We start from the raw sequence: 27,872 nt of genomic DNA on the forward strand, positions 1-27,872 counted from the left end.
TTCGGGGTGTGTTCTGACACCCAAACACCTAACCTTGCTACGCATTTGGAGAGCACCCTTAATGTGTCATCTTTTGTCGCGCTCAGGTGGATTGCCCTGCCTGGTTTACAGACAGCCGATTCCTATAGATTCCATTAAACCGCGCCTTCTTCAACTCTTTAAAGCTTCGTGCTCAAAAGCAAATTCTGCACTCAAGACCCCAAGCGGTACTAGAAAGAAGAAAGAAGCAGAAGTAACAATTATAAGTCCCAAAATTATCAAAATACTCCACTCCTTGTACATGAGTGCATTTGTATCCGCTATGCACCCCGGGCAGTACCCCTCCGTGGGTATGTGCCATTAAACCTCACGACATCATCATCATCATCAAATGTCCATCGCCTCACGCACGCGCTAATTAATATTGCGAAAAATTCCGAGTTGAAGTCGCTCGTTCTACCCTCATCTAACTTAGGCGAATGTGCCCTGCTGTTCAATCCAGAAATGAAGCAGCCTGAGGTGCGCCACAAAATAATACAGCGCCATGTTCGTCGAGTGCAGTATTGATGCCATTCAACTGCTTTCTCATGGGGAATATTTGAGTGGGCCAGGTTGGTCGGCGCCTTAAGGCGAGGTTGCACGAACACAAATGAAGTGTTCAGAATGGCATGCTTTCGCACCTTCAAGTACATTATCGAAAGTGTGGTCGGGTAGCGTTATTAGACAAAACAAAAATTTTTTAGATGCACCAGTTCAAACGACACCTAAAGTCGCGTAGGCTCACACGACAAGCTGGAACTGTTGCAAGTGCATCTGCCAAACCTTGGTAGCACTGTTAAACAAACATCTACCGTACCGCAGGGAAAATTACAATATACTACCACGTGTGCGAACCTGATTATTCGTTTTTTTTTTTGTTTAGCGCATCTATAGCGCATGTCATTTGAATTTTGCACCCATATATGTGGCACAAAATTAAGGGGGCACTCACGCTCCACCTTAAAGGTGTGACACGACAGCGTTGATGGTAATTTGATACCTTCTTAATTAGTGCCAGTCTTAATTGCACGCACTAATTACAGTACATCAGTAGGCATACCATAGACCCCACAAGACGGACAAGGTCCTCTTGAACCAAGTTAAACAAATGCGCCTCAGTGGCATAGAGGCAGCATGTGTTACTCCCAACCTAAGCCTTCACGGTGTCGATTCCGAACTGGGGATCACAATCTTCTTTTCAGCTTAATTCATTTATCTTACGTCATAAACGACCGCAGCGGTGGCCTAGTGGTCTGCGCATCCGCCTCGCGTACCGGAGGTGCGGGGTTCGATCCCCAGCGCCACCGGGTACCCATCGGTGTTAAAATGGGCGCAAGCTTCCCCTGACTTGGTGCTTGGTTTAATCAGGGTGAAATGCTTGGGAAATGGGTCTTTCACCCCTCCTTGCGCAAACGAAATACTTTGTGCCATGGCGGTCTTTGGCCGCAGGTGCCCTTGCTCCATAAAATTCGCTATCGTCACAATACATCATCACATGTCATAATGACGTTTCAGTGATGTTCTGACCTCATAGTCCCAATCTGACTCGAGTTTTCATCATTTTTATTCAGCAGCTCCACGTGTGACGTCAGAGCCGTCTCGACCAATCTTAAATTATTGGGACAACACGCATTGTTTTTTCCCCCGAACTTCCTCTCTAACGCTGAAGTGGTAATAATAATAAAATTCGCAGTTGAGAATGAGCGCACGGTTTTCTCCTTCGCTAATTCTTGTCGCTGAACTTCAGAAAGGTGCGATGCTAACTCGCCTAACTCGCCTTACTGTTATCATAGAATGGCTTAGGACTCCCTGCAGTGGAATGTCAAGGTGTGTCCCCTTCTCTGCATATGTCCACTCCAATACCATCTAAGCTCAGGAATTTAGACAAGAAAAGGTAAAGGTTCGCATTTTTTCTGAACGTTTCTAAATCTACGTTCAAGAAAAATAAAATACAGAATAATCGAAATAATCTCGGGAAATTAAATTGCGATCTCTTCAGTGGCGGGTTGCCTAATCTGGGGCAGGGAAGTGTCAATGAAAGATTAGTGGGAAAGTGGTTGGTTCCGCAGTGGACATAGCTGGGCCTATGATGATAATGATGATGGATGTGGAAATAGAAGGTTAAGTAATTGTGAAGCTGGATGACAATAGTGCCGCGAATGTTGGGAGAGAAAGGGTTTGTATGCGTATATGAGTTTTAACAGCTACACCTATGTGCAGTCCGTTATTCCTGAGTCGAATCATTTCTTCCATCACTCAGAAAGGGGTTCCGAGGCGAAGAAGCTGCTTTCCCGTGACCCAAAGTTCAGGCGTGATCCCAGTTTACTCTGTTATATCGAGGACTCAAGAGCGCTCTTGCCTCCGAGCATCATTTTATTCAGTCTCTTGCTGCAGCTCTGATTTATAGCACCGGTTATTTTTGTGAAATTCTTTTGCACCTAAGCCGTAGGTATAATCGGTACGTAGGTGAAATATGGGTTAGATTAAATTCGAGTTGAAATATCACTGCCCAGGGCGCAGAAGTAATAAATGCGCTGCCTAATCGTTGTTGCTATTTGCATAACAAACTTTATTAAGTCAAGAACGCGACAGAATTTGACGTGCTTGGGAGACACACCGTTTTTCCAAGTGGTCTGTTTAAAGTTGCATTTTGTTGTGCCTTATTGTGCAATGTTGTTTCGATGTGCAAAAATATTCTTTGGGCCCCGGATTTCCTGAAGCTGCACTGCGCTCAGGTTTTTGTCTTTAGTGCTTTCACGCTAAAATGGGAAGAATAAAGCACAAATTTCATACATTTCTCTGAAAATATAAGAGAGAACAAAGTCTCAAAAGCACTCCACGGAGAGACTTTATCTCGTGCTTGCGCCCTTATTCTTGAGAAAGTGAATAATTCTGCCCCAAAAATATTAGCTGGTCCGTCTGTGCTTGATACAGGCTTTAACGCAATAGCATTTCCCTTGTAAACTTTCGTCTGCTTTGAACTAAACCGAGGCACTTATTTATGTAATTTAGAAACTGGTGCATTGACAGCGGCATACTTTAATCGCATTATCGTGAAGGCTGCGCCGTTTTGCACGTCAAAGTGACGTTTTAGGGGACGACTGTGGCGCAGAAAGAATGATGCTCGGAATTTGCTGCTACATTCATGTGGCCTGGGACGATTCATCTAGGTTCTCGTGCTGCGTCTGAAAGTAGTCACTTTCTGCCAGACAGGCAGCCCATAAAACAACAAGAAAACAGGCGGAACCATCGTACCACATTCTCGCTCAGCCGTGTAGGATATTATACGTTTTCGCAATGCGTCTACCGCTGCGGGCAGGAACGTCTACGTGACCCGGTTTTCATATAGTGTTCGGAGGCGCCGCAAACGTCACGCTCGCCTCTCACGGTTGCCGATGGAATACCTTCCTTGATGTTCAAATTAAAAAAAAAATGGAGTAAAAAAGTTGAAAGCTATTGAAGGGCACCTGAACATGTGAATGCCGACATGTGAAACATTTCCCAGTACAGGAAGTCCACAGCTGTTAGCAGTCCTCATCCTTGAGTCGAGGTACTATTCTTCATTTCGCAGGACAAAAAAAAAAAATTCTGCTCCTTGACACTTGCCGTCTTCTAATTAGAAGAAAGTACGCGTAGGTTTTGGGAGCTCGATGGTGCGCCTCCCAGAGAAAGAGAATGGTTGGCAGCGTGTTTCAGATCATCTACGAAGAAAATGTAGACAATTACGAGTGAGGTGAAAAACGCTTCCTTGAAAGCTGGCCGCAGGCACCTCGACAGCGAAGTATAATTATTTCTTCGTTCTCGCTTTCACAATCGCAGGAAAATAAAGAAAGAAGGGAAATGAAAGAAAGAAAGAGAGGAAGGAAGGAAGAAAGAAAGAAAGAAAGAAAGAAAGAGAAAAGAAAGGAAGAAAGAAAGAAAGACAGAAAGGAAGAAAGAAAGAGAGAAAGAGAGAAAGAAAGAAAGAAGGAAGGAAAGAAAGAAAGAAAGAAAGAAGGAAAGAAAGAAAGAAAGAAAGAAAGAAAGAAAGAAAGAAAGAAAGAAAGAAAGAAAGAAAGAAAGAAAGAAAGAAAGAAAGAAAGAAAGAAGCCTCGAAAGCTCTACTCTTAATGGATGTCTTTCTAGAATATTTCGAAGTGCTGCAGAGGCTTAAGTGGGATTGGTGAAATAAATATACGAAAAGGAAGAAAGATGTCCAACGGGGTCCGCAATGTAACGGACCGTGGACGTCAATATGACGTATTAATACTGTTTTTGCGGACACAAGAAACATATTGGCTCAACAAATTCGTGGAACCTGGAATAAGCAGAAAATCTTCAGAGCGCAGTCCTGAGAAGAAGCTGTCATTAAGTCGCCGGAAGATATTGCAATGACCGGTTGTTGTTAGGTGTAGGCGCCGAAATGGTGCCATTTTGCGATGCGTTCAAATACAAACATCAGCGCTGATTGCACCGGGGTCTGCCTTTTCTCCAAGGCATTTTTATCGAAAACTGAAGCTTCGGCAACCTACGGGCAACGGCCCTTGTTTTCCCAAGTACTAGTTCATTATGACACCTTTAGCGGATCCAAAAGGCTGAGAGATGTTTGCAGGTAAGGGTACTTTCAGAAACTATTACTTTCTTCATAAATAGAAATGACATTTAAGCCGGTTGTGACCAGCCACACAACTTGAATTCACAATAACATTCTTAACTTGGATTTTTTTTGGCAATTTCGCTTGTGGGACGGCAAGAACAGCAGAGAAAAATCCCAAAATTATGATAAGATTTCCAACAAAATAAAAGCTGGGGTATGTTGGTTCGACGCATAACACGCTGTTCAGCCCAGCACAGAAATAATCAACGAAGAGAGCGGTCCAAGCCAAGACAAGCGAATCGTAGGCGCCGTTTTAAATGTGCCTCGCTATTTTTGGTGTAGGCAAAACTAATAAATCGAATTAATCTTGTTGTCGTATCTTCTTGAATAACGAGGACGATCTAAAACTGTTAATGAAACTTTCCAAAAGTGAAGTAGTTTTACCTGCAAGTTTGGTAATCATGCACACCTATGCTGCAATTAACTGCAAGCAAAAGTTTAAGTAGGTCTCTAGTAGGGTGCTCACGAGGAAAGAGAGAACATTACGCCCTGGTTGGACAAATAACTGTTTGGTTACTAAGAAGTAAAGACGGAAAGACTGGCGATATCACTGTTTAAGGTTTGCACCGCGTGTATCTTAACTTCATTGCCGCCGCCCCTCAGCAGTCATCAGGCACCTTCTGAGATGCCCGAGAAAGAGCAGGCTGATAGCTAGCCAGCGGCAATAAACATGCCGATATCGGCAGTTTTATGGCGTAGATTCTTTGCAACGTTGCAGTTTACTTTTGTTCATGTGCTCTGGGGGGCTTCGCTGCTATCGCTCTGTTGCTGCAGTTTCCCATCGACGTGTGGTTGAGGCGGGTTTGGAAAGGAAGCAGCTTGACCGAGACAGTAACGGCGAGACGCTCTGGCAATTGCTTCGGGGCTAAATAAGGGAAAGCCCACAGTGGGCTGTGGGCTTTCCCTTATTGTCCTTAAACTAGGCAATTATGCAGCCGCAGCGAGCTCAGTGAATATGCTGATAGGTACTTTGCTTTGCTAGCTGCCATTTAGGCACGTCCCGTTTTGTGTTTGCGACGGGTTTTAAGAACGCTTAAAGTGTTGTTTAAAACTTCTGAAAACGACCTGGCCAGTCCGCTACAACTGTGAAAATGGCCCCTGCAGGCTTCATTCTTGCACCCTTGACGCTAATGGCAGCTCTTCTTTTCTCCATTCAGAGCTATTATTTCTTCTGCCAAGCAGACGGACACTTAACGGCCGCCTATCTCTCAGTCCATGAAGGGAGGACGGAATTAGGGGGCTTTTCCTGTGTTCTGATGCTCTGCACCCAAGTCCCGCATGAGCGCCTCTGCCTTGCTCAGCTGATAACGGAGGCCGAATGGCGCGTTTGGGGGAGAATTTCTTTTCTGTGTATTGTTTCCTGGGGCTGGCAGTTGCGTCTCAGTTGCATCCGCTCTGAGGCGAAGCGCGAAGGAAATCCCCTCGCGCCTCTTCCGCCTCCCGGAACTTAACGAAACGAACAGAGACTCGGGGACACTCGTTGAAAGGGGCGAGAGTTTCGTCAGCGTCGCGCGAATTGCCGGTGACTCCCCGACCGGACGACAGCACCAGCGCGCGTCGCGCATAAAGGCGAGACACTCTTGCGTTCTCGGCGCCGGATGACCACTAGTACTTTTTTTTGCAACGTTTTCCTCCCGCTCGTTTTTTATCATCATGAAGCGACGGAAAAGTAAACGTTAGTTGCTCGTTTACTTGGAGCCGGTTCATAACGTATGTGTTTCCCGTATGCAACTGTGAAATTCTGAAACAACGGGAAGTGCGGCGCCAACGCGGTGGTGGAAAGGAGCGCACCTTTCAGAGTACCGGAGATAACAAACGCCTGTGCGTGGCTTCGGGCACCGAGAAAGTCGTGATCACGGCGCGACACTGATGTCGCTTTGTTTTCTTCATTGGTCACTTCATCGTCAGTATTGGACCCTCACCCTAACTCGCTAATTGTAAAGATCGAACTCGTCCAAAGGCGTGCCATCCGTTTCATTCTTTTGAACTGTTCACTAACAAGCGTCTCTAATGAAGTCAAATCTAAACTTTCCTGATCTTTCACTGCGTCGCCGAATTTCGCGTTTGTATTTTCTACAAAACCTACAATTCGAACCCTTCAACTCAGAGATTCGCTAGTTGTCCGCCCCTCTTTTATTCCATCCCGCATCGACCACCAGTTCAAGGTTCATGTGCCCAGCAGTCACATCAACTGACATTTCGGTTCATTCATACACAAAACATGCAAGGATTGGAAGCACCTCCCCGCCTTCAGCGCCTCAAATAAAAATGCCGGCCTGTTTAAAAATCACCTTACTGATTATGTATTGCACCGCTGCTAGCTGTCCTAATTTTGTTCTGTTCGTACTGCGCTTTATTATTTTGACTCAATCCTCTTTGTGATGCTTCGGCCATGAGAGTAAATAAATAAATACTGTACAGACACAAAAATTTTAAGATTTCACAGGTCTCAGAGCCGCTGGAAAAATGACTTTATACCAAGATTGTTGAAATAATAGCGTTTATAGATGCAGTATGAGCGTAAGACTTGTTGGTCAACAGCTGATCCTGAGCATTTTTATATCTTAAAGCCAGCAAAACCTTCGTTCTGTTACGAAGGTAGCTGCACGTAAAAGCGACGCAGTCAACGTGCTTGACTTTCGGCACCTAATAAAGTTTTCAATGAGTTTTCACGACCTTTTCCAGTAGTTGGCACGTCGGCAGAAAAGCGTTTGAAAAAAAAAAGGCCCTGCGACAATAATACTTCATGCCACTGGGACTTGTTTGCAGTGACACTGTCTATTAGTATGCGGAAAAGTACATGATAAGAGTACTTAAATATGAAGAAAGGGGGTATGCCGAAAAGTAGAGGAAGAGAAGACTTAAAAATGAAGAAAGCGCTTACGCCGTCCATGACGACTAGCATGAGGTAGCCCTAGCGAAAGTCGCCATATCAATGCGGCCTGCTGTACGGGGTATATTGACTATGCAAAAAAACAAACAAAAATACAAGCACGTGCATACCGCCTGTACAGGTGACGTTGAGACCTGCCCGGGAAGAATGGCTGCAAATACTTTTGATGTGCAATACTTTGGAAATTCGAAAATGGCATATGGCTGATGGGCACGAGTCGCATCGGAAACCACGTTTCCACGGTGTACTCAAAACAGACGCACATCGTTCTACGCCATTTGCTCCTGATGCGATGACCACACGTAGCTCATACTAGCAAGGCGCTGATAGTGAAATAGTAACTCGAGAACGGCAGGGTAGATAGGCACGCATACGCAGAAATTCGAAACTTCAACTTGACTTTAGCGACGCGGTCATGCGGCGTGACCGAGTTTCTAAGATGCCTTTAAGTATCTCAGCTGAAGAAAACTGACGCCTCCTTGACGCGACAACCCGGACACAAGATGGGACCACAATCTTTAAGCTGCATGGCGTATGGCGTGCCATTTAGTTATTTTCTGCCTGCTGCTTGACTTTGTTCCGCCTGCCATTATCATTCTTTTTTATTTTTGGCTTGTTCTCTGGACGATGACATTGCAGCTTTTTTTTGCCCTTGTGTATATTCTGTATTTCTGCGTAGAATCGGGTGCTTGTAGAAGACAGAAAATCGGTGAAGAATGTTTGTATAGCATTCGTGACACAGTAGATCCGGTTCCGTGTAGGTCGGTAATGTATTCTGGCGGCGACAGTTGCTTGTGTAGCACTAGCGAACCTGTTTACGCTGCCTAGGCAATGGTCTACAAGAAGATCAAAAATAAAACGTGTCCCAAGCGCTGGACTTGGATAGACAAGTGTGCGAAAAACAAACACGAATGCGCCGTTTGACGAGCATAAGGCATGGGAGCAGAAACTTTACTTACAAAATTTTCGATACAAACTCATCTGTGTTCTTATTGCCAGAATGAGACTAAAAATTTCAGAAGTAGAACACATGTACGAGGTTATAGTCTAAAGAAAAATATTTTAGGCGTATGAAAAGTAAATAAATGCTTATGTCGATTATTATGTGTTTAAAATGCAGTTTATTTTTTCGGTTTCCAATCATTCCCAGGAAGGATAGTTTTTCGTTGCCTAGCCTTTCTACAATACTTTTTTTCCTGTTATTTTCTTATGTTCTCCTGGGGAGCTGTTGGCAGATTATTTGAAAGGAAGCACACAAAATTGGTTTTTCGTTTTCAGTGATGTTTTGTCAGTATAGTATGTACTTTCTGCTTCCAGACGTCGTCATTATTTGAACTGAACGAACTCTGGAAAGTTGCTGAGAGGTTCGTGCTCATACGCTATTCTGAGAAATACCCTCAAAATTTTCTTCAGGACCAACACCGCTTTTGGGACCCGGGCAATACTAATTGCTTGATTAAAGGAAATCAGCAAGATTGAAGAATAAATCACCGCATATAGAGCACGACCGATATTACGCCAAAGAACTTGTCCAAATTTCCTTTACTTTTGAAATACATCTTCAAGAGATGTTCAGCTTCAAGTGAGGCTAGAAAAAACTGCTTATCATCCTTAGACGGGGTTCAGTACCCGATCTCTTCTGAGTGTTTTAAATCACTGAAAAATTGCGCTCCTTGGGGAATGTGGCAACCACCAATACCGTGCGCCGAGTCCAAATCCTTGCTTTAATTTACATGCCTGCGTTTTAGGTGAGTAGCCGAAATAACCTAAAAGGGGTCGTCATGCGCTTATTTTTATGCACATGGCGTCGAAGCACAGCCTTTATAGCAATAACTCACCGTTCAGACATGTCACATAAGACGATAGCACAAGTTTAGACACGCATCAATAACTTCCCTCCAGGTGCAGAAATCAAGATACGGAGTTCATTATAAAACAGGTCTCATCCTCACACTTAGCACCGCTGGCGGAATCTTTGTGCCGTTCCTATAAATGGGCATTATGATATAATCGAGGCATGTGAAAAGAATTATTGGCAGTTTGAAATCACTGTGACGTATTACGGGTTGACTTTCCAGGTAGATCCTTGGCGGCGGCTCAAAGGCTCTGTGGCCGTGCATAACAAGCAGTTTTTCTAACAGAATGCCCCACCCAAGGCCGCCGAATCTCGAGGCACGAGTCGGGCAGGACGAATGAATCAAATGAAAAGGAAAGTTGGGGTAGAGGGGGAATGATTTCGCTACTCCGCGCTCCGTAGATGTGCGCTCCGAAATCTGCGAAGTTTCGGGAGCTCGGTGCCATCATGTCAGTGTATAGAGGAGCCAAATTGCAGGCAATCAAGGCAGCCTATATTGCTTCTTGATGTCATGTCAGAGATTGAATTCCACCGCTATCTCGTAAGAACTATGATCTGATTTGAATCGCTAGAAGCTTATTGACGCAAAAACAAGGAAAGTGGAAGGCAGGAGAGGCGGAGAAAAAATTAGACGCTCATCTAAAACTGGCGGAACGACACCCTCTGTTCTGTCACCCGTCACCGATGAGAAGGGATTTGTCAGTGGTATTGAAATTTTGAAGCAAGAAGCAAAATTGAATAGCGATAATGTAACTATGCTGACAGGATGGAGTCCTTTATGCACAGCAGTATCGGGCAGATGAACATGCGCTACTTTTATGTCCACTAACTAGAAGTGTTCACGCGATTATAAGTAAGCGAAACTTTATTGTAAGTGTTTATTGAACTGCCCTTTACAATTACTAGTTTACTGTGTGTTCTACATTCCGCTTTATGGGGTCCCTGAGCCCAAATAGATGTAGGCCTGTATCGACCGGGCGCCACGTGCGAATCACAGAGTGACTAATCTCACTGAAAGCGGAGCATTTAGGACCTATAAATGGAAAGAGAAAAACAGAATACAGGTGTCCCCATCACCGGCCAATACCTGAAGTAAAATTCGGACGTTTACGCTCATTTTTATGCAGGATACCAGAACCTATGTGACACTGTCATTCACTTCAAAACGGCAGCAGCCCGCCCTATTCGGTAAGGACGCTACGACGCTTATGTTTGATGCGACTGGTGCGAATACATTTAAATGCAATTTTCTTCCAGATAAACGCGTATTTTGCTGCCGGACAAATGGCAACATAGTCGGAAAGATACGAAAAATAGATTTTTACCGAAATCAAGAATTGGATGAAGCTTTCTCAGTATCCATTTAATGCGCAAGTAGTGAGGTCGATATACCCAAGGTGATGTACCGCTTCCTTCGTGTCTGGTTTTATTGTGTAACTTTTTATTCAAGCGCCGAAAGAAGCGATGAGGCTTGGTGTGGCGATAGCATCACCCCTCATCTAAGCTGCTGCACGTGACGTCACAGTGAAGTGCTTTCCATTTTGATCGGTTTGACTTTGATATGTGGCTTAGCCAGTGCCCTCAGCTAAACAGTGACGTCATAGGCAATGTGCCAAGTCCCGACACACCAAGAAATTTTGGACAAGTCTATTTTCAACTGGAAATAGTTTATGAATGCAGTTTTTGATATATCCAAGACTTCACTATAACAATCGACATATCCGCAGATCTGCCCTCGGTAGGCTTACATTTTTATTGCTGTTGACGTTTTTGCTATAGACGAAAACGTTCCACATTAGTTTTTCATGGCAGGCTTCAATACTCGATGCAAGCGATGGGCAAACATAAAAAAAAGATTATGCTGCGCATTTTAAGAATTGACCATTACTTTCAATGTTTCCTGAACAGTGCCTTACATTATTCCGCAGTTGGCTCACAAACACCATTGATGTCCAGGAATCCTGCACTTGAGAGCGGGTGAAATGCTAATCGCGAAATTAAAACCACGTCATTTATTACAGGCATAATTCAAATCCTTGTAAATGTGCGCGAAAGAGTGAACGCTGCCTAAAAGCCGCGTAGCATACTCTCAAGAAGCAAGTCGATGATATAAGAAATCATTTATATCTGCCCCTCAACTGTGGGGTTCTCTTTACTGGAGGCTTCACAAGCATGGGCCGCAGTGCCGTTACACTTCTTTTATCTGGATTTGGTATGCCCGGAGCAGTCATGCTGGTTGTGGTGTTGAATTTAATGGCGCATGAGCAACGAAATGCATCATTCGCGAAGCAGAGCGCCGGAGTAGTTGCTTCTGGGGATCTGAACTGCGTGTTCTGCGAAGTTATTTTTCTTCTGTTTGTTTTGCTGCGAAAGCCAGACAGGCGATTTTCTCTCACATACTGCACTGAATGAAATGTATCACATTTGTATCGCTATGTTCGACTGGTGTTTGGTAATAATATCCCGGTTTATTCTTAGAATTGCATTTTATTGCTGATGTATTAGTCGCACATTGCCAAGGTAATGTGACTCACCGAGAGGAAACAATGCAAATACACTTAGTGCCTTACTTCGCGGTTTCATAAAACAGCCTACGAGCGTTTCTTCGACGAGGGTAGTTTGCGCATGTGCTAAGTTTTTTCATATGTTCAGCATGTCTGCATTATACGAAAATGTAACCGCCCGACTTCATTAAATATTAGTACTTTGGCTAAGAAGTTTGTCTGCTTTATGGGGATTTAGCGTCCCAAAGCGACTCAGGCTTGGGGACACCGTAGTGGAGGGCTTCGGATCATTTCGGCTACCTGTGGTTCTTTAACGGGCGCTAACATAGCACAGTACACGGGCCTCTAGAATTTCGCCTCTATTGAAATCCAATCCGAGCGGCCGGAATCGAACCCGCGTCTTTCGGGTCAGCAGCCGAGCAACATAACCACTGAGCCACAGCAACAACACTGTGTGCTTTTGAAGTATATTTATTATATATCGGGCTCCTCTTATCACCTTTTACTAGCAGAAACTTTCTGCAGAGCACTCGCAGTTTATGAGCATTGTGCAAACCGTCGAGTAAGAGCGCACATCATTTCACAAGGAGCAACCCCCAAGCTTATTCTGAGACGGTTCATATTACCCGCCCGCATCCTGATATGTTTTACTTTCTTTTTAATTAAATCTGATTGGCCATCTCCGGTTTGTCTGCGTGACTTAGAAGTTCCTCCTGCATGTCCTTGACAAAGGTTCTTACAGTAAATGGCTGGTGATGGTAGTGATGTGTAACCCATTCAATTAGAGGTGTATGTTGGAGCTGCTGTGGTGGTGTAAACCTCTAAGAGGTACTAACATACGGCATCAACCAAAGTGCAGCCTATCTATGCGAATGGCTCCGATCAATGGGTTTCCGCTGCAATTATTCTCGCAATCTTACGAAGAAGAAAGCAGCGCTAAATGGGACACAGAAAGAAACGCGTGCAGCCACTAAGGTAACATACGTTTAGTGGTGACTCCTTTTGCACGCTGATTTCTGTGGCTGCGCCGTAGGTAGACATGAATCAGGAGTCTTTCACTACAGTGTCTCCGATAGCCCCGATGCAGCTTTGGGGCGTCAAGGATCGCATAGTACTACCTCGATCAGCTTCGCGGTGGTAAACCTGCATGCGATGCCTTTCCTTCCTGAGCAGTGTGTCGAGCAGGCAAAGACAAACACCCTTTTCAAACTGCGTAGTGAGCTGCGCAGTTGTTTTAATGGCGTGCATATATCTTCAATCACACCTGAAGGATCCGTTATAATTGATTAAAGTTTGTCTATGATTCTGACAGCTCAAGAGTACACAGAAGACGATAAATTTTTCAGCGCCTGCTCCTGGCCACAATGTCTGCGGTAAAGAAGACTTTCGAAAACCCCTGACAGAGAAGATGTGAGAGTGCACTGCTATTGATGCTCTTGAGGTTTTGTATCAATCAAAGTGCTTTCAAAGATAAAATCGGTTTCGCTCAATTAAATACGGCTGCAGGTTTTTCCTTGACCGATAATAGTGCCCTCCTTTGTCTGGTACTTATTCACCAATCAGGTACGGCAAAAAATGTTCTCTTAGTATTCATCGTGTTCTGAGGAAGGTGAATAACTAGTTTTTTTTTCACGCAAAAGATTCAGTTGAGCTAGTCCATGGCATTAGTGTAGTGAAGAAGATGAAGCCTTGTACGTGCTATGCACGCATGCTAAATGAGGAACGGAGAAGTAGAAAGAATGCAGAACGGTTTGGTTGAAGTCGATTGCAGCATCCGGTGTCTTCTTGAGTCCTAGTTACGACACAATTACGAAAGAACATATTTTGGCGAAGAGGATGTTAGTTTAAACCAGGACCTTGGGGTGGCCTCCTGACCGTCCGTCATGAGCTTTTCGGGTCTTCAGCCACAACCGCCATTTCTGCCGACTCCTGGTCGTCCTGCCCTTCCATGGGCGGAATGGCAGCTGGCGTTCCGCAACTACAGGCTGGCGTCTGGTGCCGCCACACTGGCCGCGGACCGGCGGAAAGCCATCCTGCTAAACTGCTTGGAACTCGAAGGTGAGCGTATCTCAATTATCGCCATCGTCTACTCCAACGCCTACTGCATTCTTCTCCGGTGCCGAGGCGCCTCGCCGTGATGAATTCGACGCGAACTGATGAACAAATGAGGATAAAGAATACAGGACGTTTTGATTGAGGTCGATTGTTGCGTCTGCTGTCCTCTTGAGTTCCTGTTACAACATAGTTACGATACAACAAATAGGCTGTGTTCTGCGGGGAGTTATTCGCTGCCTCAAGCTGTCTCTTTTAGTTTTGCCTAAATATAATAGCAGAGGTGGGCTTAAAAGAGGTTTCGCCTATGTTTGGCAAAATTCAGTCAAACTGGCCGCCATAGTGTTAGTTCTCAATAAAAACAATGAATTAAAAAAATAACGATGTTAATTTGCTGAGGTTTCTGCTATGTCTTCGATTTTTGCGAGTCTCTGCGACATAAAACGTATTGCTGTTTGTAGCGCTAACACAGTAAACAAGTAGCCCCACGAAAACAGCTCACATGGAAGGCATGCTTCCTAATATCATCGTCATAGGCTTCTTCAAAAAGACGTTTGACATGATAGTGATGGGCGTGGCTTCTCTAAGATGGAGATTATTTTTTTTATACAGCTGTGCGGCGACACCACTCTTGTAGCTAATTAGCGATTGATTCATTTATTGTGCAGGAGTAATTACGAGTTCAACTGACCAGACACCAGACAAACCACTCACAAAGAAGTGAACTCTGTCGGTCAGTGCCATCACGCCGCCAGTCAGTTTTCACGCTCATTCTGCATATAAACTTCTGCTACCATAACTCGACAGGTTCAGGGCGCTGGTCGTTCTAACTTTCGGATGCTAAGTCGGGCTGGTTTAGCAGCCTCATCCATTTATCTTCACACATTCACGGCCATGCACACACATATGCGGAGCGTAGGTTTTCTGCGTTGTACTAGAGGCGAGTAACCGTAGATAATGAGCTAGCGGGAAGGCCTTGGACGGAAACGGTCATCGCTGGCCCTCTCCGCGGCAAGGGGCAGGGGCGCGGGAGAGGTGACCTCCATAAGTGCAATCTTTTGGCTGTAGCCAGCAGCAAATCGCTGGTGCGCCTCTTGCGCGCGTTCCCCGAAATGGCGCACAGCGGCCAGGTGTTGCCTTTCGGCGGCTGCGGGCCGTTGCGGCGACTTTGTTTTCATTGGCTGCTTAGGCTGTAGCTTGCACATGTTTCATGCCTTATTTACATGAGTACTTGAATCGCGAAGTCTGATAGCGCATGCTTCATATTCCGAGATTTTATGGGTTGCTCTTTTTCTCAGCAGCAAGGTTCAAGATTTCAAGGTCCTTCTGTCAGTTTATGCTTTTGGCAGACAGAGCCTGAACCTGCACGGGCGCACGGTGATATCAGCGTTTGCTAGTGCATAGGTTGAGAGCGTGAAGGTCCATTCAGGTACCCACCGCAGAGGCTTATAGTGACCGTGGAGTTCGGCTGCTTAGATCAAGGTCGCGGGATCAAATCTCAGCAGCGGCCGCCGCAATTTAGTGGAGACGAAATGCAAAGATGCCCTAATGTTAAGAACTCCAGGTGGTGAAAATTGGTGCGGAGCCCACTGCTACGGCCTCCCCCTTGATCCATGTGCAGGTTTGGTGCGCTGAAATTCCGCACTACATCTATTTTTGTTTTCATGGAGGTGTTTCTAAAGGGCTCAGAAGAAGGTGCGCTGAAACGCACGTCGTACTGCCACTTGTTCGTTAGTGTAACTTTCCACCAAGGTATCTAAAGTGTCCATCAATAGATTTTGTGCCGACAATGTATTAAAAACCGCATACTCAAACAATTTACAGGTTATTGAAACCACAAAAATGCAAAGTTCTCCTGAGACTCTGGCGCAGGCATTGGAAATCAGGCGTCAATTGCGTTGGTCGTGCGTCTAATTTCTTCGTTTCATACACAAGCAGAAAAGAAGCTTTGATATATATTGACAAACATTGGTTATGAGCTGGTGCACGCTATGAGATATTGATTAAGCGTGTTACACATGTTAGGTGGACCACGTTTACTCAACGCTTCAATCACTGCTTGTCTTGGTGGAAGCCCCCGTAGCATTCGGTATATAGTTTAGGTCATTATTCACTAAAGTGTTAGCCGTATGTTCTGCCTCAGATATAAACAAAGCAAGACCAGTTGTTAAAAACCTACCTGTTGTTTGTTGTCCTTTGTTTGCTGTCTATAGTGCCTCAGAATATATGAATGCTTCGCGGAAAGAAGCATGCAAACAATAATTAGCGCATCTCCTCTCCAGTGGTAGGAAGACGACAATGCTCAAAGTTAAGATTAAAGAGGGAGTGAAATTGTTTCCTTCATATTGCGCTTAAAAAGTGTGCTTGCAAATACAATAGGGCTGCCAAATTTTGGGTTTCCCAGAATAAAGGAATATACTCCATGACAGAAGGTTAGAAAACTTACTTTGATGAGATGATAGAATATTGATCACTCGGGAGGTCTGTGTCCGAGAGAGCATTTTAACACAGTTTAATGTGCACCGGATTCGAAAGTAATTTTGTTCGTTTTTTTTTATTCCATTTGTTTGGTTTCTTTAGTTGCATCGTATTTCGGAGGCAAGTCTTGGGGTAACTGTCTCCTTGTAATATGTCATTTTAAATTGACGCGTAAAACACTATTTCTTGCAAACACTGAAAACTGAAAAATAGAATATTACAGATTAATATTACATTTGTGTTCTTTTCGCTGCTTTACAACAAATGAACAAAAATAATGAAGTTGGAAAAGAATAAATAGCGGTTCGTGTTTATGACCATGTAGAGAACAAAACAATGCTATGATGCTGCTGGTCACGGTTCTGCAGAATTATTTGTACAAAAGAGGTGTATTCACACATATGAACATAAATGAAGCAGTTCGTGTAAAATGCTTAAAATACTGCTGTTCTGAAAAAAAAAAACAGCGTCTTCAGTACTTTTCACCTTGTGCGCATGAGAGGCGAGTATTTTTTTCTTGACAAGATGAAAGCGCATCAAGTTTGTAGCGAAACACTAGCATCTGCCTCGGACTAGTTTTCAAGGCGGTTTTTATATATAACATTGTTTCTCTGACTACGAACGTAATAACCGTTCTACAGAGGAGAACAATAGCTTTTTTTCGCCTAGAGTAACGAACGCTTTATAGCTTCCACGAAGTTCTAATGGACAGTTCAGTTATGACCGTGTGCATTTGCCCGAGAGGTCTGGCCGGTGTTCATACCGAACCGAAACTGGCATCAACGCCGACGAACCGAATCTTCGCTCACGGCAAGTGAGACTGGGCTAGAAGCGCACGGTTACTCACTGCGCGTGCTTACAACTCCCTATCCATTTTCTTTCTCGGCCACTGGCATAATAACAACCAAGCCGGTGGTGCCGGGAGGAGTGGACGACCCAGAAACCAGTTCCGAGGATCAACAACTCTCTCGTGCGGCTCCAAGCCCTGACTGCCCTCTCTTGAGGACCGTGCCGCCAGGAAAGGGTTCAGCCCCAACCCTGCACGACAGCAGTAGGTCTTCCACACTATGATGTGTTTCTTCTTTACTTCGTCGCTCGTCGCACTGCGGGGTCCGTAGGCATGGTCCAGCCCACGAAATGCACGCTGCTGCGTGGACAAGGTCAAGCGCCCCTCTCACGCTTTCGGATGCCCCGGTCCCGAGTGACACGGGGCCGCCGGAGCGGGGCAAGGGACGCCCGAAAGAAAGCATGCTCGTTATTTTTACTTTGTAGTGAAGAATGGAGACAGAGTGGCTGGGAGGGAGATAAGAGGCAGATAGTGTGCTGCTCTTGCTTTTTTGGTTGGTTAAGCTATGACTCTCCACCGAGGTTTTTGGCCGGTAACGGCGGCGCGGGGGGGCTACGCTGCGCTTTGGGCTTCTGCTTTATGCGCGCTGCTGTTCAGGCTTCGAGGTGAGGACCATCGGAACTGTATAAAAGGACCGTTCTCGGCACACCCAAGACACAGATCGGGAAGGGCATCCGAACCGAGCAAACATCCAAAGACTCCTACTTGTGTTTCCACGACCGCAGGGCCAACCACGAAAATGAAGGTACCTTGCGTTTCATGCTGCTCTTTTCTTGTTAGCAATGCTTGTACCGTAAAACACTGAAGGAGATTGGTTATGAACCAAACTCTTTCAACTATCAACTCATAATTTTCTTGCCATTGTTTGCTTTGTAATGAGGGTTACACATTGTTTTTGTCATTATTACAGTGCAACTGGTCTTTGAGCATAACCTTGATCCGTTTCTTCCTTGGAATAATTAAATATGTTAGAGGTTGTGCAGATATTAAGCACAATGTAGACCCTTTTTTCTCGCTATGCGCATCCACTTGCACATAGTTTATAAAATAGCTATTCTCAAAGAATATCACTATGTACAAGTTTTCCGAGGTTTACAACGCATTCTCTCGATGCTTTTTAACACCTGGCTTTGTAACATCTATGCTTTGAAACACCTGGTGAAGCAACCTTTAATGTACTTTAGCCTTGTGCGCCGGAGACCTAGAGCAGTGTTTATTCTTGCCTTTGTTGCAATCTAAAGCTATGTGGTCATTTACAGCTGCCATTGGGGCCTGTGCATCTATAATGCAATTAAATTTTCATCGGTTCCGGTGTGCTTTCATTGCGTGCCGTGTTGAGTCCCTGCTCTTCACAGGAGCAGTTGTGGGGCGGCGCGTAATCCCATAACGATGGATGTGAAGAAGTAGTATGACCACAGAATCATTAAGTCAATCTGCCGAAAACTAAGGGGAAGTACCCCAAGTTTAGTGCACCAACTAGAGCTGACAGAGAAGGGCACAGATAGAAACGAGAGATTTTCTTGGCTGTCATAAAAAGGTCGCTTTAAACCTTCCTTTCCGGCTGCTCATACCTTAAAGCTACGGAAATTAATAGTAGGATAGTGCTTATTTTACGGCTGCGTTTTGTACTTTGCCACACTTAGCGCATAGCGAGTCGCTGCTTCATGAGCTAAAGCGAAAGTAAACGTAAAGAACACTGTGCCACCGAAGGCCTAATCTAATTGTTCTCAGGAGTAGCAGTGATGTTCCTTTTAAGAGACTGAGTTTTGTTCACAACAGAATTTATTGTCTACCTCTTGCTCTCCTTTCCTACTTAATCCTGAATCTGTCCCTTATATTTCGTTTTTCTGTGGAACAGTTCTTCGTTGCAGCATTCTTTGTCGTCCTGGCTTGCGTCTCTGCCGAAGAAAAGGACGTTGAAGGCCGTGGCGCCATCCTTGGAGGGCCCGGTGTTGTTGGCGCCGGGTACGGCCCAGGACTGGTTGGCGCTGCCAACCCGGCCATCCTGGGAGCCGCCGGAGCTGGTTACGTCGGTGGTCCCGGACTCGTCGCTGGCCCTGGTGTCGTCGCGCCCGGCGTAGTCGCGCCTGGCATAGTCGCACCTGGAGTGGTTGCACCAGGAGTTGGTGCTCCAGGATTGGTTAACCCCGGTCTGATTGGAGGAGTCGGCTATGGTCTCGGAGGAGCCGGCTACGGCGTCGGTGGTGGCTACGGAGCGGCACACGGAGTCGCTGCTGGAGGCCACCAGGCTGGATTCCAGAAGGGAGCTGCTGGTCACGCTCAGGGATCAGGAGCATACGCCGGGGGAGCTGCCCAAAAGAACGTTCAGGCTTACAACAACCAGGCGGGCTACAGCCACAACTCTGGCTTCGCCTCCAGCGACACCAAGACTTTCGGCGCCGGACAACAGCAGGGCTCGACGGGATACGTTGGTGGAGCGGCTGGACACCAGGCTGGATTCGGCAAGACTGCACACGGAGCTGCCGGTGGCGTCGGTGGCGTCGGCTACGGTATCCACGGCTAAACGTAAGCTTTCCTCTATAGGCTACATTAGTTGAAAAAAAAATGGAAGCTCTACACAGCACGGCAGCACACTACTGTTGAGCGAATCATTCACGTTGGTGTTCTATTGAAGGCTAATATTTACTTAAATTGTGACCAGCGTAGCAGATTAGTCTTGCGAAGTTCGATTTTGTTGTGTAATACTGTTGTCCATATTTCTTTCCGCAGACACTACGGACTGACTCTTCCCGATCCTGACACCTATCGTGTTTTCGCTCACTTCCATCGATGGGCATTCAACTGTTATGCTGTGCAATAAATGTTGCAGCACCAAAGTACATGCCGTCTATGTTTTTCTTAATTGGCACATTTGAGTGCACGTCATATAAGTCAACATTTTTGTGAACACTTGCTCTACTACGCAAATCTCGAAACTGCTAGTCTGTGTTTCGGCTCAATTTCAGCACAATCTGAATATGGTTAGCGGCAATATGGATGAGTGCGAGCTCTGTCCAATAAATGCACCGCGACACGGGTTAGAGGAGGAAAAAAAAACACATTTTGACCTTACCGATGAACTTGTGAGCCTTTAAACGGTTGAAGCAAAACGGTGACAGAAAAACTGAGTTTAGGCAATTGGAAGCAACATGGAGCAACCGAACTAAGTGCCACCCACATTTCTGATTTCCAGTGTTTCGCTGATTTTGTGCCTGAAACAAATCCAGAGGACACCGATAATTAACAGAGATAGTTTCGCATCGATGGGCCCACCGGCTGTTGAAGGTGCAGTTTTTCCTCCTTTGCACTGCATTTAAAGTCCTACGGGTTCACATAAGCAAGTGGTCGGGAGGTGTTTTCCGCCTGACAGCACGGATGTAGGAAGAAGGTCCCGGTGCTTCACTCTGTCAGTAATCAGGGCTCTTGGTTAGAGCAGTTTTCCTTGATTGCCATGTTTAGTTTCCTTGCCTTTCGTCAGCCGCATATCTTAATATACAGACAGCAACGTACAACCCTAGCTAGCTACCAGGCCTGGCGCTCGAGACTGCAGCTTCTAGTAAGAAGGTGGTAACAGAATGAAAGGGGCAACTATTCTTCGCTGTAGGAGCAAGTAAGGACAGCAGTTTACTTCAGTTATTTTACCACCACTTGCCGCATGAGAAGAAAGTAATGGCTGTACACGGCAGTGAAGCTTCCATATGACAACCTATTTATCGGTGCGGGGTAGCGTTAGACCACTCAGACCTCGCGAAGTATACGTGCGTGCGGACGCATTGATTTACAGCCCTTCAGCTTGAAATTGGGTTACTGTGTTGTAGAAATGTCTATTTTGGGCAAATTTCCTTTTTGTTTCGGGGAGCACTAGACTGAATATTTTAAAGCACAGTCCTTTTTCTATTTGAAGCCGCAGTAAAATAGCTATCGCAACTATATTTTTCAACAATCCTGTTTTTTTCACCCAAACGCTTCAACTTTGAATAGCTTCTGAACAAATGTTGCACGTGTGTGGGAGATCATCAAGAACCTAAGTCTTGTAGAAAATCTAGTTAAGTGTACGATTAGTTACGCGAAAAAAACGCAACTTCTCCTATTGAAGCAGCATAGACTTCAAGACTTAGTGGCGCTTGCTAGTAGCTTTCCCCAGTTCATAATAACAGAACACATGCCCACAAGTCTCATGAACTGGTGCACAGCGGTGCCACAGCTATTGTAGCACTCTGTGTGATTGGCGTCACAAAACCTATGCACAATGTACGAGTAGGACCTGAGGCAGCAACATGCACAAGCATTTCGCTAATAACTACTAGCAGCTAGAAATGAAACGCGACCAAGAATATAAGAAGCTCTTAGAAAGGGGATGCTCAATACTAACGCATGTTATTTTAAATTATAAGGCGTAAAGGCTGCTGTTCTCCAGAAGTATTCTCTAGAGATGAAGAAACTCGCTAGTGTTTCCTTTCTAAGAGCTGATATGCTGGCGTTTTTGTGTTGCCACCACAGTTTTCTTGTTCGCATTTCATTCGTTGCTGTCGGTACACTCCTTTGTACGTCCTTTCTGTACGTCCTTTTTCTTGATTCGGAATGAAAGAGGGCCAGAGAGTACTACAGGCTTCCCGCCTTTCTCAGTGATTGTACCGCAGGAGCCATCTCGCGTACTACAGAGAAGTATTCAGTCTCGTGATAGCTCAGCATTTCTACCGAGAAGGAGATAAATTTTATTGACAAGCACTTTTGGTAGAAAAACTTCCTTGAAGGAAATATTCTAAGTTTGGGATCAACGCGAGTGCTTCTGAAATACTGTTGCTGAAAGAGACGTTTGGAGGTGAAGATAAAAATTTGCATTGAGCTAATCACGTTTTGCTGAGCGAGTGTAGTGTCTTCACAGGAAGAACAGACAGAGGCGCACATCCTGTGGGAATGGAGAAGAAAAACCCCTTAGTTATGCCACCGTTGCTAACCGAACGGGTCTTCGCCAAGGCGTCCGAGAAGGGAAAGCCCACCTATAAAAGACGAGTTGAGCAGGACACTCGAAGAGGAATCCACTATCGTCCTTGCGCTGAACGCTATATTTCTTCAATAATACGCACCCGACTTGGCGTTTGAGTCCCCGGGCTTCATCATGAAGGCGGTAAGACAACAAACTGCTAATAAGCCTTCATATATTGTATTCGTATGCCCATTTTTAATGCCCGCACCATCATAAAACCCTGCAATGACGAAACGAAACGCGTCATTTTTGAAAAATGTCACAGTGCGGCAATGAATACCCCTAATATGGTTTTCCGGGATGTGATGAGTCGTGACTTTCACTGAGCATATTCCATGTCGCCTGTTCATTGCAAGGTAAGAAATTATGCGCTTGGTTAACCACATTTCAGGATTCCTTGAGGTTTGTAGTTTATCAATGAACGTGGAATGTGAGTAGCTCAGGCCGCAGTTTCACCTTCTTTTTAAATTCGGGTTATGAATACATGCAGGGTACCGCTTGGCATTCCTTCCGTCAATGCGCTTATTCACTGATTTGACAAGACCTACAGTTATAACTTACTATTTTTTGAAACTCAGTAGGTGTTTATAAAGAATTGTTGGCTTGATTTATCACTTGTGCTAGCATTAGCCCTCCTCGTATACCTTGCTGGAAATCATTGTAACTGCACGAAAGGAGAACCGTTGCAATGGTATTATTTGAAGATATCGTTAATTGTCAAAAGTGCAATACTGAAGAATCATTTTATCGTTCAGCAGACTACACTATTTCTATAGACGCTTTTTCGGCAAGGCATTCTACAATGAACATAATGAATGCGCGTCGTGTTACTTACTGTGCACTTGTGTTGCTTTGCACATTCAGGCCCTCTTCGCACTGCTTGGTCTCGTGGTCTGTTCCGCTTTTGCGGAGGAAAAACCCAAGGTCAATGAGACGGAAGCTGTTGAAGGGCGCTCGGGGGTACTCCTGAGTGGCCTCGGCGCTGCTCTCAGCCCCGGCGTCGGTGTGGTGGGCGCCACTCCCGTCGTGATTGGGGTCGCCCGGCCTGTAGCAGTGGATGCCGGACACATCATCCTAGGCCCCGGGCTGATCAACGGCGGACTGGGAGCTGGCGTCGGCATTGTGAGCCCTGTCGTGACGGCAGCAGGCTCCGCTGTCGGAGGGGGAAGTCTGGGCGGTGGCCTCGTCGGTAGCGGAACCTACGGCGCAGGCTACGATCTCCAAGGTGGCCTCGGTCTGCCCGGAACGGGAATAGGAGGTGGCCTGGGAGCCGGCATTGGTGCGCCTACAGTCATCCGGCCAGCACTTTTGAGCCCAGTCCATCCCGGTGCCGGCGGCTACGGATTTGGCCTCGGCGGTTTGCGCCCTGCCATCATTGGAAGCAGCATTTACGGCGTGGGTTACGGACTGGGAGGTGGGATTGGAAGAGGCCTCATTGGTGCTGCCGCTGGTCCTGGATTTACCTTTCGAGGTGACGGTCTGAATGGTGGTCTTGGAGGTGGAATAGCTGGCGGAATTTATCGCTCCGGTCAAGGATCATCAATTGGCGGTGGACAGTCCGGATTCCGTAGTGGAGGCTCTGGCTACAACCATGGATCGCAAGGTTTTTCTGGGGGCAAGACTGTCAGCACTGTTCAAGGATATAGCCACGAGAGTGGATATAGCCACAGCTCTGGCTTCTCGGAAACCCACAGCAAATCCTTTGGATCAGGGCAGAACCTTGGATTATCGGGCATCTCTGGTGGAGCTGGTGGTTATTTGGGCGGCTCTGGCAAGAACACGCACGGATCGACCGGTGGCTATGGCGTTCACTCAAAATGAACGAGCTTTTACAATAATCTGTCGGATGCACATGTGCTTAAAGATATCGGTTATCGAGAGGAGACTGCTAGCTTCTGGAGAAAACATCTCGGCACATATGCTGAAAAAAGGTTGGTGTATGCAAAGTGAAAAAGAAATTAATGCAGCTAAGGCAGAGACCTGGACTAGCTGGACCTGGACCGCACACAGGACTGGACCGGAAGTTTGTGAGATATCGTCCTCTTCGTTTGCGTGTCAAGAATGAAGCAGCTTTGTGAGATACGTGATGAATATCCACAGTACAAAGAGTTAAACCCATAAGAAAAACTGTATTTCTAACGTCATTACCATGACAGGTGACTTAATATTAGGATAGCCGTTATTTATTAGTGCATATACAGTATGCACACAATTTCAGTTGTCTGCACCCGTTTCTTTTTAGAGATAACGGACGTCGTCTACCGGACTCGTCATTTGTTCTTCGGTGCCTGCCACCACTGGCAGATATGTCTCTTCGCTGTCAATAAAAATAACCCCTTTATTCGTCATTTACCTTGTTGTTTCGTGCTCTGAAACCTGAAACACGAACAGGTTTGCAACACTTGGTAAGGAAAAATGAACGGGCAACTTTAGCGGAAGTGTATTAGTCATTTAGGACCTTTTTTTCTTGTTTATAAAAAAGCTGCAAACAAAGCCTCTCCGTCTATGCATCAAAAAGCAGATCGTACGCATTTGCGTACATGGAAGCGGTAAAATATGGCAAAAGTGGCACGGGCACCAATTGAGGTTCTGATGGGCATATGCTGCCGAAGAGATCATTTTGTCGTACATGCTAAACAAAGACTGATTCGGATGTTTCACCGATGATCGGCAGCATAGAAGGACGCGGTTATTGCTGGCAGATGGCGAAAAACATGCGCAGAATGACTGGCAGATGCTTGTGGTTTCGTTTGAAAACGGAGTAGCTCGAAGTAAAGTGTACTAAGGACTTGTAAGGTTAATTCAAGTAGTCGGCACGGAATCGCATGGGACGACTGGAATGATATTGAGCGTCCCGTTGCAATAATTGCCCAGGTACGATGGTGGGCTGATAGCAGGCAGGCATACATTGGCGGGAGGTTGTCGGACGAAGCCGAAATTCATTTTGGTGACAGGCGTCACGTTGTGGCTGGCGGTCGACGGTCCATGAGAAACGGAAGAGTAATGGCATGGTCATTATTTTGCCACGCTACTCCTGCCACGCAACTCAACGCCGTATCGCCCAGACGCACCGGCGCCGGAGGCTGACAGCCCTTTCACCGAATCATCGCGTTGGGGCTAAACCAAGGCCGCCTATAAAAAAAAAAGGGGGACAAGTCCGCGGCGACAGGGGTAAACGCCCGTCCACGCCTTCTGTTCTGACAACGAAATACGAGCCGCGCGAAAATGCGCACTCTTCGCAAGATTCATGAAAAGCGGAAGACGGTGGACGGCGGCGGTCGCTTCGGGATGGCAACAAAGCCACCACGGCACGGTAACCACTCCACTAGTTTGCCATAATGACCCGAGCGTGGTAACGGCGGGGGCCATAGCGGAATATGCTCGCACGTGAGAAAGGGGTTTGCTTCTTGAGTTTCTGGCAAGAAATATAAGTCATTTCACGAATGCCGTTTCTCTAACTCAAGTAATTTAAGGCGAAAAAAAATTGAGGTAGGGGTCCTAGTTATTGAGTGACATTGTCCCCGCAACTGCCAAAGGAAAGTGATATTTGTTTTGACGCCTCGCACAAAATATGCACAGTCGCGAGTGAGAGAGATTAGCACTAGTAACGAGCCACCGGAGTGGCAGATAGCAACGCTCGGCTTTGCGCTTACGAACATACAGATAACAAAAGTGCCAGGGGTGTTCGCAAAGGGCGCCACACCAGACGCGCGCTGCGCTTTCCGCCGCTCCAGTGACGTCATTGCGCTAATCATTGTCTGTCGCGACTGTACAAAGTAGCAGTGAATGAAAATGTATGACGCTATTGTCCTCTTATTAGCTCGAAAGTTTTTCTGGAAGGAGCACCATAATAATCTCCTGTTAGTTTTCTAATTGTTTTTCTGCAGCATTCACAGCGTAAGAATTTTCAAGCATTATTTTAAAAAAGAGAGCTGGAAAAGAGCAGTAGAAAAAAGATTCCTCAACAAGGCTGGGAAAATCCACAGTTTCACACCGAAAAAGAGTCAAACCAAAAGTTTACGAGCTGATATTGACTAAATTATTTGCATAATTTTTCATTTCATCATGGTGTGGGGTTAGTCTTGCTAACATGTAAAGCATATCATATAACACCGCGGAAAGGGCTATGGTTAAAGGTGATAACTAACTTTCGTGCTTTTCTCGGTTTGCGCTTCGGTAGATCTGGCTGATTTAAAACAAAATTTCTCTGTAGTACAGCGCTGGTACATTTTGCTTCAGACGTGTCTGTGCTGTCTACGTGTGTGCGTGCCGGCGGCTTCTTTAGAAATATTCCTAGTTGTACAACGCGTTGGAAACTCCCTGTATAGTCAACGGTATTACTGTATCTTCAATTCCGCTGTTTCATCTTCGCTTCTATGTCTGTCAATCTCCTGTGCTTCTCTACTGCGCAGTAGTAGGAGAGAAGCATGTTCCCGAATCCAACCTCTGTAATCTTCTTCTCATCCAGGATTTTTGCTCTCTCTCTCATGGTCGCATCCAACTGCGAGCAGGCTACAAATAAAAGACTTATTCCCTTTCTCCTTTCCTTACGTAAAAACTCACCATGACAACAGAAGAGGCGTGATGGGCAATAAAAAAAAAACGGCAAAATAATGCGTGCTATACCTGGATTAACCCACTGAAGGAGTGCATACAAATTGTGTCATGTTTTCTTTCCTTGCATATGCAGTGAATGCTGTCACTAAAGAAATCCTAATAAACTCGCTTTGCTTCGTCATTAGTAGGGCCCGGAAATTTAGGCATTTTCCTAAACATGCATATAAATGCCTAAACGGGGGATTTTTGCACTTACCTGCATTTTTGTCGTTTTTTAAGGAAATACTACCTATTTAACCGCACTTTTTGCCTCTAAATACCTAAATCCGGCAATTCGGTCTTCGATGCCGTTTTTCAATTTTGAGACACCTGTGTGTATGGTGAAAGGCACGCGCCGATGCACGCACAAAAGGCGCGGGCCTCGCCGAACGTTTTTCTCGAATTGTAACTTGAACGTATGTTTATCTCGAAGTATAGCAAGGCGAGCTTGGAAAGAGACCTGACATACATTAGTGCAATCTTCTCAACATTGAAGGAAAGGGTGACAAAGTTGGAAAAGGCTGTACTCTCAATAGATTAATCGTTGAATGTAGTGGCTGATGTACCGCAGCACTTTAGGGACTGGAAGGAAAGGGCGCTACTGCTCCTACGAAGATGCAACAATTGGTAGAAAAGAAATAGATGCCTACAAACAATTTCCCAAATCAGAGACTTTCTACGCGGAGATGATACGGCCACATCACCTGAAGGCCTAAGCCTTTATCAACTCTCACGTTTTAGATTCGCGCCACTGAGTTCATGTGATGTCAAAAAAAGCCTTTTAAAGCAGAAAGCTCTGCTTAGCGAAAACCGAAGGAACTTCAAGTTCGAAGACCTGAGAATGCGCTTTATTGCTTCAGTTGAGGACTGCGTACGCTCCGTGCTTGACGTGCAAATCTTGTACTTATGAGTAAAGAGTATAATTCAAAGCACCTATTTTTGCTTTATAGCGCCTATTTTGAATGTTTTTTAGAGCCTAGATGCCTCCCTATTTCGGGGTTCTTAA

General features: G+C 45.6%; 1 protein-coding gene across 1 annotated transcript; it reads left to right on the forward strand.

The window, feature by feature from the left end:
• The first annotated feature begins 17,781 nt into the window (after positions 1-17,781).
• Positions 17,782-19,807, forward strand: LOC149353766 (uncharacterized). Its single transcript, XM_089577407.1, has 2 exons — positions 17,782-18,028; positions 19,142-19,807. The coding sequence occupies exons 1-2, from the start codon at positions 17,789-17,791 to the stop codon at positions 19,805-19,807; spliced, it is 906 nt and encodes a 301-aa protein (XP_089433533.1). The 5' UTR covers positions 17,782-17,788.
• The last annotated feature ends 8,065 nt before the right edge of the window (positions 19,808-27,872 follow it).

Source organism: Amblyomma mixtum, chromosome 3 (assembly GCF_055824585.1).
Source record: "Amblyomma mixtum isolate Tamu chromosome 3, ASM5582458v1, whole genome shotgun sequence".
NCBI classification, from domain to species: Eukaryota; Metazoa; Arthropoda; class Arachnida; order Ixodida; family Ixodidae; genus Amblyomma; species Amblyomma mixtum.